The sequence below is a fragment of the Hemiscyllium ocellatum genome, chromosome 35, assembly GCF_020745735.1.
Source record: "Hemiscyllium ocellatum isolate sHemOce1 chromosome 35, sHemOce1.pat.X.cur, whole genome shotgun sequence".
Taxonomy (NCBI): domain Eukaryota; kingdom Metazoa; phylum Chordata; class Chondrichthyes; order Orectolobiformes; family Hemiscylliidae; genus Hemiscyllium; species Hemiscyllium ocellatum.
In genome coordinates, this window is record NC_083435.1 from 36,677,794 (window position 1) to 36,690,359 (window position 12,566).

General features: G+C 47.3%; 1 protein-coding gene across 1 annotated transcript in view; it reads left to right on the forward strand.

Moving 5' to 3' along the window:
* Positions 1 to 2,754: 2,754 nt before the first annotated feature.
* LOC132832631 (uncharacterized) overlaps positions 2,755 to 12,566 on the forward strand; it is a 36,823-nt gene continuing 27,011 nt past the window's right edge. Inside the window, exons 1-4 of the mRNA XM_060850713.1 lie at positions 2,755 to 2,935; positions 4,370 to 4,630; positions 6,028 to 6,303; positions 6,420 to 6,698. Coding sequence (XP_060706696.1) covers positions 2,884 to 2,935; positions 4,370 to 4,630; positions 6,028 to 6,303; positions 6,420 to 6,698 — 868 coding nt within the window. The 5' untranslated portion in view covers positions 2,755 to 2,883. The remainder of the gene's footprint in view (positions 2,936 to 4,369; positions 4,631 to 6,027; positions 6,304 to 6,419; positions 6,699 to 12,566) is intronic.

The window sequence follows — 12,566 nt, forward strand, 5'->3', positions numbered from 1 at the left end:
ATTGAATCTTCTGGAAATTATCCGATTCTGGAAAAATCCCAGAGGATTCGAAAACTGCCAATTTTACTTAAAAAAGAAAGGAAGCAAAAAATGATAACTTTTGGCTAGTCAGCTCAATACCTATTGTTGGGATATAAAGAGGTTGACTGAATGTGCCAACACTTGGCGGATGGAATGTAATGTGGGAAAATGTAGGTTATGCACTTTGTCAGGGCAAACACAGGGACTGAATATCATTCAAATGGAGAAAGCCACAGGAAAGAGGGATTTCAGAGTCTTCAGCCCTGAATCACAAAAAGCCAGTGTTCAGGTTCAGCCGGAAGGCAAATGGAATGTTGGCCTTGACTTCAAAAGGATGGAGTGTAAAAGTAAGGAGGTTTTGTAAAAACTATAGATGGCACTGGTCAGACCCAGTGGGAAGACGGTGACCAGGTTTGGGCCCTTTATCTAAGGAAGGATATCCTGGTAGTGAGGGCAGTCTGAAGAAGGTTCACTCGGCTGCTCCCAGATATGGAGGTTCAGTCTGATGGGGAGAGCTGGAGTAGATTAGCCTGCACTCATTGGAACATAGAAACATGAGAGGTGGCCTTTCCCCAGAGGAGGGGAGTCCAAAACTAGAGGATAGAGGGATAAGAGGGGAAAGATTTAAAGGGAGCTGAGGGGCCAGTGTTTCACACAAGGAGTGGTGGGTATATGGAACCAGCTGCCAGAGGATGTGATAGAGGTGAGTACAATTACAATATTCAAAAGACATTTGGACAGGTATATGGACAGGAAAGGTCGAGGGGAATACAGGACAAACACAGACAAATGGGATTCATCTAGTTTAGGAAACCTGGTGGTGGGCATGGGCGAGTTGGGCTGAAGGGTCTGTTTCCATGCTATATGTTTCTACAACTCTCTGTGACTGTAGGCCTTTTTTTTATTTTTTTATTTCAAAAATATACTTTATTCATAAAATATTTTGATAATCTGTACAATTGGTTATGCCATACATACGTAAACTTTCCATTTCTTGGCATACAGAGACCGGTCGGTACGACTACTATCCACATATTTAGGCGTGGGCCCCCTGATCTTCTTTAGGCAGGCAGATGTTACACGGTGGTCTTTCCCCACTGCGCCTTGGCGGCAGCTGCCCCAAGCTTCAGCGCGTCCCTCAACATGTAGTCCTGGACCTTGGAATGTGCCAGTCTGCAACACTCAGTCGGGGTCAACTCCTTCAGCTGGAAGATCAACACATTTCGGACCGCCCAGAGAGCGTCCTTCACCGAGTTGATGATCCTCCAGGCGCAGTTGATGTTCGTCTCGGTGTGCGTCCCGGGGAACAGGCCGTAGGACAGGTGATATGTAACGGTCCAACTACTCGGAGCGTCCCGCGGCAGCGAGGCCAGGCCTATCCTTCGCGACACCGGGGACAGGTAGAACCTCAGTACGTAGTGACACTTGGTGTTTGCGTACCAGGGATACATGCACAGCTTGATGCAGCCACACACAAAGGTGGCCATCAGGGTGAGGGTGGCATTGGGTGTTTTTTTTCCCCGTTGCCCAGATCTTTGTACAGCGAGTCCCTTCGGACCCGGTCCATCTTTGAACTCCATATAAACTGGAAGATGGCCCGGGCGACTGCAACGGCACAGGTTCTGGGAATAGTCCAGACCTGTGCCATGTATAACAGCAATGACAGTGCCTCACACCCGATGACCAAGTTTTTTTCCCATGATGGAAAGCGACCGTAGCCTCCATCTGCCCAGTTTCTGCCTCACTTTACTGATACGCTCCTCCCATGACTTGGCGTATGCCCCAGCCCCCCCGAACCAAATACCCAGCACCTTCAGGTGGTCGGTCCTGACGGTGAAGGGGATCGAGGATTGGTCGGCCCAGTTCCCGAAGAGCATGGCCTCGCTCTTGCCTCGGTTTACCTTGGCCCCCAAGGCCCGTTCGAACTGGTCACATATGCACATGAATCTGCGCATGGATAGCGGATCCGAGCAGAAAACGGCGACGTCATCCATGTACAGGGAGGCCTTAACCTGCAGGCCCCCGCTGCCAGGAATAGTCACCCCTCTCAGGCTCGCATCCTTCCTGATGGACTCAGCAAATGGCAAGGCAGGAGAGAGAGGGCAGGCCTGCCTGACTCCAGATCTGACTGGGAAGCTATCTGATTCCCGCCCATTGACTGAGACTGCACTGACTCCAGGCCTGCTCTAGAAGTAACTCCCAGACCATGGGCCCTTCAGGACCTCACTCTGGAGCTCAGGGACACCTGGTACTTGCTTTGCATCAGCCAGGTCACTGTGTGCAGGGATAAACAGTATCTTCCATACCCAGACAGACTGACCTTAATACATAACGCTGGATACAAGGGGAAATGTACAAGTTTAAACGGACGCAAAGAGGGATGCATCCACCCGGATAGAGATGAGAGTTCAGGGTCTCACATGACCAGCTTTTATAATTGGATAGGGATCACTGTCCTTTCTAATGAAGAGTGGGAGCGGGGCTGTCGGATGGAGAATGAGGATTTCCCTCCCATTTCAGCTGCAGCACACGGTCTGTGCTTTCACCTCCTGGAGCGATCCCCGTTCCTGATGTGGGCAGCGTCTCAAACCTGCAGCTCTTGGTGTCAAACCCCTGTGTGTCTGCCTTTCAGTCTCCCGGTAACTGGTGACACTCTCACGGTTTCACATTTAATTGGGTGTTTTTTTTCTGATACGAACCAATCATTCCCCTCTCTGTTTGAGTTGGAGGAAGTGATCAAATTTCCATCCAACTTGGAGAATGGATTCACTACAGACGTTTTTCTTTGTCATTTCCAGTCCATTATCAGCAGCTTTTAACCCAATCCGTTTTTGATGGGAATAGGGAGAGTGGATTCCCAGAATGTTGCTGATCCTTCTCTCCATCTCCCTGTGTTTTTCCCGGGTCTCTCCCGGTAAGTACAGAATTCAGCTTTCCATTCTCTCTCTCTCTCTCTCTCTCTGTGTCTGGGGTGAATGTGAGTCTGTTGGGGAGAGTTTGAAATGGGGGATGTTTGATCAGCCGCCTGTTATACAGCCAGCCTGATCTTTTACACATTGAAGGCAGCACAGTCTGGGAGACTCTGATGGGATTTGTGTCCAGGTCTCCTGACAGCAGGATGTAGAAACCCCGAGATCAGAGAAGCTCCGAGCAAATGGTTCCAATGGAGAATTTTAATTTTCACATCGATTGGGAGAAGCCAAACAGCTTCATCATTCCTGGTCTAAAGTCTTGTAAACACTGCGGGGAGGAGAAGGAGACTCCATGTCTAACCCAGCCCAGGCCCAGCTGTGATGTCCTAATGTTAGGAGTGAGTGTTGTGGATGGGCTAACAATGAAGCAGGCCGTGAGTCAGCAGTTACTCACTGCAGAATTCCCAACACCTGACCTGCTCTTGCATACAGTATACATGTGGTGCATCCACTTCAGTTTCTGGACAATTCAGTGATTACAACACCATTGAATATCAAAGGGAGATAGTCACATTCTCACCGGTTTCAGTTGGTCAGTACACGAGGCCTGTGTGTGCTGCCAGTATAACTTGCCACTTACCAGCCGAAGCCTGAATATTGTCACAAGTGTGGCACTGGAAAAGCACAGCAGGTCAGGCAGCATCCGAGAGGCAGAAAAGTTAACGTTTCAAGCATAATATTCTTCCTGAAAATTGCCCAGGTGTTGCTGCATTTGGAAATGGATGGTTTCAGTACCTGAGGAATTAGAAACAATGCTGAACATGGTGCAATCATCAGTGACTATCCCTATTTCTGACCTTATACTGGAGAGAAAGTCCCTGAGGAGCTCTTGTACTGATGTCCTGGAGCTGAGATGCCTGACCTCCAACAACTACAACCATCTTCTCCTGTGCCAGGTATGACTCCAACCGGCAAAAAGTTTTCCCCCTTTTTCCCACTGATTCCAGGGCTCCTTGATGCCACACATGGTCAAACGTGGCCTTGATACCCAGGGCTGCCACTCTTGCCTCCCCTCTGGAATCAGCTTTTTGTCCATGTTTGAACCAAGTCTATAACGAGGTCAGGAACTCAGTGGCCCCAGGAGAAGCTAAACTGGGTGTCACTGAGCAGGTTATTGCTGCTTGATGACACTATTAGTGACACTTTCCATCAGTTTACTGATGATCGAGAGTAGGCTGATGGGGCAGTTAATTCACTGGGTTGGATTTGTCCTGCTTTTTTGTGGTCATGCCTGAGCAATTTTCCACATTGTCACGTTGAGGCTGGTGTTGGAGCTGTACTGGAACATCTTGGTTAGGTGTGTAGGAATTTCTGGGGCATATGTCTTCAGCAGTGTGTAAATGTTTATTAACCCCTTCTTTAACTGATATTTGCAGACACCCACTCACTGACTGTGATCTACACGGCAGTCTCTGGCATTAAGGATTTTCCGGAGGTGACTAACATTGCGATAGTCAATGGAGTTCAACTCAATTACCATGACACTAATGTTCGTCGGATGGTCCCCAGACAGCAGTTCATGGTGGACTATTTTGATGCAGAATACTGGCAATATCTCACAGGTCTCGGGAATACACGATCAGACATGGCAAAGGAGAATCTGAATACAATGATGCAAAGTACTAACCAGACATCTGGTAAGATCAGTGATGGGGTATTTCTGAAGGGTAATGTTGACTGTGTTAGAGGTGGTGTCCCTCTGGGTTCTGCATCAGAAGGTTGTAGGTACAAAGCCCCACCCCAGGGCATAAACACAGCAATTACACTGAACATGCCAGTTCAGGCTGTACAGAATGCTGTGCTGTTGAAGTTGCTGTCTGTCAGATGAGATGCTGAACAGACTCTCCGTTGGCTTTATGTTGATGAATCTTTGAGGAAGAGCAGGGAGGTTATCCTCAACACCCTGGTCAGTATCAAACTTCAACTTTCATCATTTGCAAGTTTGTAGGAGCCTTCCTGTGTGTAAATTATCTCCCACATTGCCTCCTTTTAAACCAATTACTAAAGGTAATGAATTACATCACACTTCAGCATTCCTAGAGATCAAAAAACTTGCTTTTTAAAAACAAGTTTAATTTTATTTGTTCTTTCCAATGAGTGACAGGCAGGTACAGAGCCTGAGTTATACTGTTCCCTGTAACACTTGTACATTCCACATGAGACACCGTGTGAGCCAGAGGTATGCAGAGTGAGACTCTGTTCCTTCTGCATTTATCAAGTGTGTCATACTGATGAAGATCAGGAGATGGTTTACGATTGAGTGAGTGGGAATCTGGTAAGATGGGTGTGATCCTCCAGGAACAAGCAGATTGTTGGAGAATTCCTGTCATCTCACTGGGTCTCAATGTCTGTTCATACATAAGGTGGGCGAGGGAGCATTGATTTTCTCCCGTATTACAGAATGGACAATGTGAATTCACCAGGCAGTGTGAGAGGCCAATGAGAAGCTCTGTAGGAAATATCTGAGAGAGATAAGGCAGTGGAGATAATCAAGTCCATTCCCCAGCACTCACCTTTTTTCACTCCACTCAGTCCATCCCCCAGCAGTGACCTCTGGGTCACCCCACTCAGTCCATCTCCCAGCAGTGACCTCTGGGTCACCCCACTCAGTCCATTCCCCAGCACTGACCCCTGGGTCACTCTACTCAGTCCATTCCCCAGCACTGACCCCTGGGTCATTCCACGCAGTCCGTCCCCCAGCACTGAACCCTGTGTCACTCCATTCAGTCCATCCCCCAGCACTGACCCCTGGGTCACTCCTCTCAGTCCATCCCCCAGCACTGACCCCTGGGTCACTCCTCTCAGTCCATCCCCCAGCACTGATCCATGGGTCACTCCACTCAGTCCATCCCCTAGTACTGACCCCTAGGTCATCCCACTCAGTCCGTCTCCCAGCACTAATCCCCTGATATCATTCATTACTAGACAATAATTTCCAATTCTATTTGATACTAGATTACTCTCCCCTCAGATCAGGCAGGTTGCCATGTATTTGCAAAAAATTAAATACTATTTCCTGTTTGATCACCGATAGGAATTCACACATTTCAATGGATAACAATTGTTGAAATCACTGATGACGGCTCTATTAAGAGATCGATGCGAGTTGGATTTGATGGAAAGGATTACCTCAGCTTAGATTCAGATAGAATGAGATGGATCGCAACCAATCACAATGCAGTAAAGACTAAAGAGAAATGGAATGCTGATGAATCCTGGAACAAATATTGGGAAACACATCTCGAGCAAGGGTTTGTTCAGGATTTAAAGAGATATTTGCAAGCTGGAAAGCAGTATTTTGGAAGGAAAGGTATGTATTTCAGTTTTGCTCCATGTTCTGATCTAACCTCACTGATCCATGAAACCGTTCTCCCATTCCATTCAGTGTCTGTCTGTTGTTTGTGTTTTCCCCCTTTCCCATCACAGTTCAGCCTGAAGTGTTCATCTCCAGGAGGGAGCCCAATGGTCAGGACAAGCCGCTCACTCTCTCCTGCCTGGTCACTGGGTTTTATCCTGTAGACATCGAGGTGACCTGGCTAAGGAATGGAGAGGTCATGTCTGAGACCCAATCCTCAGGGGTTCGACCGAACCACGATGGGACCCATCAGATCCAGAAAGAGATTGAGATCAATGCTGGGGATGAGGATCAGTACTCCTGTCAAATTGAACACAGCAGCCTGGCAGAGGCCCAGCTCTATCAGTGGGGTAAGGGACTGGAGAGTGTGTGTGTGTGTCTGTGTGTGTGTCTGTTTGTGTGTGTGTGTCTGTGTGTGTGTCCATTTTTTTTATAACACCTAAACTTTTAAAACTATGAACATACTTTGATAGCTCTTTCTGAGATTGACCTTAGATTTTCTGAGACTCACACTTCCCCAGACTGGGTAAAATGATGGTGGGTGGAATTCCCTCTTTTAGTGAGGAGGGGAGGTGATGACGAGGTGGTATTATCACGAGATTATTAATCCAGAGACCTGAATAACATCCTGGTGACCTGAGTTTGTATTCAATATGTTAGATGGTGGAAGTTGATTTGAATGAAAATCTGGAATTAAGAGTCTAATAATGACAATGAAACCATTGTTGTGTAAACCTGTTTGGTTCATGAATTCCCTTTTGGGTGGAAATCAGCCGTTCTCACCTCCATGTGACTCCAGACATACAGCAGTGTGGGTAACTCTCAACTGCCCTCTGACCAATTAGGATTGATTTATAAATGCTAGACCAGACAGTAACACTGCTGTTTATGATTTATAGAAATTACGTAAAGTTAAATGTTCGAGGGTTATTCAGTAAGTTCTCAGATGATATGAAATGAGTGTGGTGGGACATAGTGAAGAGGATAGCCTTCGATTACAGGAAGATATAGAAGTTCTGGTCAGGTGGGCTGATCAGTGCCAAATGGAATTCACTCTGAATAAGGCGAAGATGATGCACTGGGGCAGGACAACCAAGGCAAGGGAATACATGATGGATCCTGGGAAGCACCGAGAATCAGAGGGCCCTTGATATGCTGGTCACTGGTCCCTTAAGGTATTAGGACAGGGAGATGAAGTGGTTAAGAAGGCATGTGTTACACTTGCCTTTTATTAACTGCGTCATAGATTTGAAGATAAAGGAAGTTACACTGGACATGTATCAAAACTTGGTTATATCACAGCAAGATTATTGTATACAGTTCTGGAATCCATATTACGGCACGGTGGCTCAGTGGTTAGCACTGCTGCCTCACAGTTCCAGGGACCCAAGTTCGATTCCCAAGTCGGTGGCCTGTCTGTGTGGAGTTTACACTTTCTCCCTATTTCTGTGTGGGTTTCCTCTGGGTGCTCCAGTTTCCTGCCACAGTCCAAAGATGTGCAGGGTAGGGTGAATTGGCCATGCTAAATTGCCCATAGTGTTAGGTGCATTAGTCAGAGGGAAATTTAGGGAAATGAACAAAGAACAAAGAAAATTTACATCACAGGAACCGGCCCTTCGGCCCCCCAAGACTAAAACTGTTGCTCAATTCTTCAGCATCTGTATCCCTCTGCTCCCCACCTACCCATACATCTGTCCAGACGCACCTTAAATGAATCTATCGTGCCTGCCTCTACCACCTCTCCTGGCAACGCATTCCAGGCACCTACCACCCTCTGTGTGAAGTATTTGCTGCATGTATCCCCCTTAAACTTTTCACCTCTCACCTTGAATGTGTGACCTCTTGTTATTGAATCCTTCACCCTGGGAAAAAGCTTATTCCTATCCACCCTGTGTATACCCTTCATGATTTTGTAGACCTCAATCAGGTCCCCCCTCAATCTCCTTTTTTCTAATGAAAACAATTCTAACCTACTCAACCCCTCTTTATAGCTAGCACCCTCCATACCAGGTAACATCCTCATAAACCTTCTCTGCACCCTCTCCAAAGCTGAAAATGTGTTGTTGGAAAAGCGGAGCAGGTCAGGCAGCATCCAAGGAGCAGGAGAATCGGCGTTTCAGGCATGAGCCCTTCTTCAGCTCTGATCTCCAGCATCTGCAGTCCTCACTTTCACTCTCTCCAAAGCGTCCACATCCTTTTGGTAATGTGGCGACCAGAACTGTACACAGTATTCTAAATGCGACCGAACCAATGTCATGTACAATTTTAACATGACCTGCCAGCTCTTATACTCAATACCCCGTCCGATGAAGGCATGCCTTCTTGACCACTCTATCCACCTGTGCAGCAACCTTCAGGGTACACTGGACCTGCACTCCCAGATCTCTCTGCTCATCAACCTTTCCCAAGACTGTTCCGTTTACAGTATATTTCGCTCTAGAATTAGACTTCCCAAAATGCATCACCTCACCTTTGTCTGGATTGAACTCCATCTGCCACTTCTCCGCCCAGCTCTCCAGTCTATCCATATCCTCCTGTATTCTTTGACAGTCCCCTATGCTTTCTGCTACCTCACCATTCTTTGTATCTTCTGCAAAATTACTGATCAGACCAACTATGTCCTCTTCCAGATCGTTTATGTATATCACAAACAACAGTGACCCCAGCACTAACCCCTGTGGAACACCACCGGTCACCTTTCTCCATTTGGAGCAACTCCCTTCAACTACTACTCTCTGTCTCCTGTTGCTCAACCAGTTCTTTATCCACCAAGCTAGAACACCCTGCACACCATGTGACTTCACTTTCTCCATTGGTTTACTGCGGGGAACCCTATCAAATGCCTTACTAAAGTCCATGTATATGACATCTACAGCCCTTCCTTCATCTATCAACTTGGTCACTTCCTCAAAGAACTCTATTCAGTTCGTAAGGCATGATCTCCCCCACACAAAACCATGTGGCCCTAACACTGATAAGCCCATTCTTTACTAAATATAAGTAGATTTTATCCTTCAGTACCTTCTCCAGCAAGTTTCCCACCACTGACGTCAGGCTCACTGGTCTGTCATTACCTGGAATATCCCTACTACCCTCCTTGTACAGGGGAACAACATGAGCAACCCTCCAGTCCTCCAGCAGCTCACCTGTGTTTAAGGACGCTGCAAAGATATCTGTCAGGGCCCCAACTATTTCCTCTCTCGCCTCCCTCAGTAACCTGGGTTAGATCCTATCAAGTCCTGGAGATTTGTCCACCTTAATATCCTTTCGCCTATACAACACATCTTGCCTCTTTATGTCAACGTGATCCAGAGTAAACAAACTTCTCTCTCTAATCTCATGTCCCTCTCCTCAGTGAACACTGATGCAAAGTAATCATTGATAATCTCACCCACTTTCTCAGGTTCAACACACAACTTTCCTTCCTTATCCTTTAGTGGACCAACCCTTTCTCTAGTTATCTTCTTGCTTCTTCTGTATGAATAAAAGGCTTTGGGATTCTCCTTATTTCATGACCCCTTTTAGCCGCTTGATTACTTGTTTAAGATTGGTCTGACTCTCCCTCCAAGGCCCATTCTGTTCTAAGCTGCCTGGACCTTATGTACGATTCCCTTTTCCTCTTGGCAAGTTGCATAATTTCTCCGATCGTCCACGGTTCATGAATCTTGCCTTTCCTATCCCTTGCCTTTAACGGGTCATGCCTATCTTCAACCTGTCTTTGAAAGTCTCCCACATCTCAAATGTGGACTTCCCTTCAAATATCTGTGTCCAATCCACATTTCCCAGCTCCTGCCTAATTTTGATATAATTGGCCTTGACCCAGTTTAGTACTCTTCCCTTAGGACCACTCTCACCTTTATCTACGAGTATTCTAAAACTTACAGAATTGTGGTCACTATTCCCAAAGAAAACCCCCCACTGCAATTTCTACCACCTGGCCTGGTTCATTCCCCAACACCAGATCCAATATGGCTGCTTCCCTTGTCAGACTATTGACATACTGCTCCAGAAAACTTTCCTGGATGCTCCTTACAAAATCTGCCCCATCCAGACCTCTGACACTAAATGTATTCCAGTCAATGTTGGGAAAATTAAAATCTCCCATCATCACCACCTTGTTGCCTTTATATCTTTGCATAATCTGTTCACCTATTTGTTCTTCTACCTCATGCTCACTGTTGGGAGGCCTGTAATACAGCCCCAACAATGTAACTGAGCCCTTCTTATTTCTCCAACCCACCAATAATGCCTCACTACCCAAGCCCTCCATAGTGTCATCCTTTAGCACAGCCGTGATATCATCGCCGACCAGCAATGCAGCTCCTCCCCCGATTTTACTTCCCTCCCTGTCCTGTCTGAAGCAGCTATATCCTGGAACATTTAGTTGCCAATCATGCCCTTCCTTCAACCAAGCCTCTGTGATCTCAGTAATGCCATACTCCCAGGCACCAATCCAAGCCCTAAGTCCCTCTGCCTTACCCACAAAACGTCATGCATTAAAGTATATGCACTTCAGGCCGCCAGTTCTTTTGCGTTCATCTGCTGTCTGCCTACTCTTCCCCTTGGTAATACTAACTTCATGATCCTTTCAGTCTCAGTTTCCAACTCACTGTCTACTAGTTGTCTCTTCTGGTTCCCAGCCCCCTGTCGCATTAGTTTAAATCCTCCCCAACAGCAGTAGCAAAAACTCCCCCAAGGACATTGGTTCCAGTCTGGTTCAGATGTAGACCGACAATTTGTAATAGTCCCACCTTCCCCAGAACTGGTCCCAATGTCCCACAAATCTACACCATCCCTCAAGCCCCATGTTCATCCTGCCTATTCTTTCATTTCTCCCCTGGGTAGCACGTGGCACTGGTAGTAATCCGAGATCACTACCTTTGAGCTCCTCCACTTTAACTTCATCTCAATTTTTTACTGATATCGTTGGTGCCCATATGAGAGTCCCGTTTTCGGCCACAGAACCGCCGATCTAATCTCCTTACACTTGGAAGAAGTGTGTCCAGCTGCAGCTCTTGTTTGCCCGTGTGGTGGCTCTGGAAGTGCGGTTGGACTCACTGTGGGGCATCCGAGATGCTGAGGAGGTCGTGGGTAGCACGTTTAGTGAACTGGTCACACCGCAGGTTAGAACTGCTGAGGGAGACAGTGAATGGGTGACCAAAAGGCAGAAAAAGAGCAGGAAGGCAGTGCAGGTGTCCCCTGCGGTCATCTCCCTCCAAAACAGGTATACCGCTTTGGAGACTGCTGGGGGAGATGACTCACCAGGGGAGGGCAGCAGTTTCCAGGATAATGGCACCGTGGTGGGCACTGCTGTTCAGAAGGGCGGGAATAAGACTCGCATGGCCATAGTCAGAGGGGATTCTGTTGTAAGGGGAATGGGTTCATGGGTTCATATTCCTCGGAGAATCAGTGTGAACATGTTGGGCATAGAACCTGTTTCTACACAGTTGGGATTCTATTTTTAAAAAATCAAAATAACGAGAGTTAAAGCTTCAAGAGAGTCCATGAGTCCTGATCATCGATGATGCTGCACCACTATCCCTCTCCCACTGCCTCGCCCACTCTCTACACTGGACCCAGCCAACGTTGAAGCTGCCACTCTTCAGGCGCCATCTTGTATATCTGGGCCAATTCTCCTCTGCCACCACCTTGCTGCCACCCGCACCGGATCCACCAACATCAGAGTCTCATCTCTCACCATTTAGCCAACCTCATCAATGTCACTGTGAGGCCCTCCCACCACTGTATCTCCATCACTAGAGCTGGGTCCAACCAATGATGAAGTTACTGATCCTCAGGTGTTACCTTTCGCTGCTGGGCCGACTCCACCAACATCGCCCCCGCTGGGTAGCAGCTGCCAATTCCGATGCCAGCTCCCCATGCTCGGCCCTGGTAAAGTAAGTAAGCAAGGCTCACTTACCACCATCACAAGGTCCACACTAGGCCCAGTCGAGTCCACACTGGGATACCTTGCTGCTGCTGATGCTGTCCAAGCTCAGGAAAAGAGGTGAGTACAAACAGAAAGATCAAAAAATGGAAAAGCATTCAGAGGAGATGTGGAGCTATACTCCACCGCCATCTTGATGACACATTGTGCCTGTAATTTCTTTTTGATTACATTAGATTCCCAATAGTGTGGAAACAGGCCCTTCAGCCCAAGAGGTCCACACCGACCCTCCAAAGAGTGTCCACCCAGACCCATTTTTTTGTCTTTATCT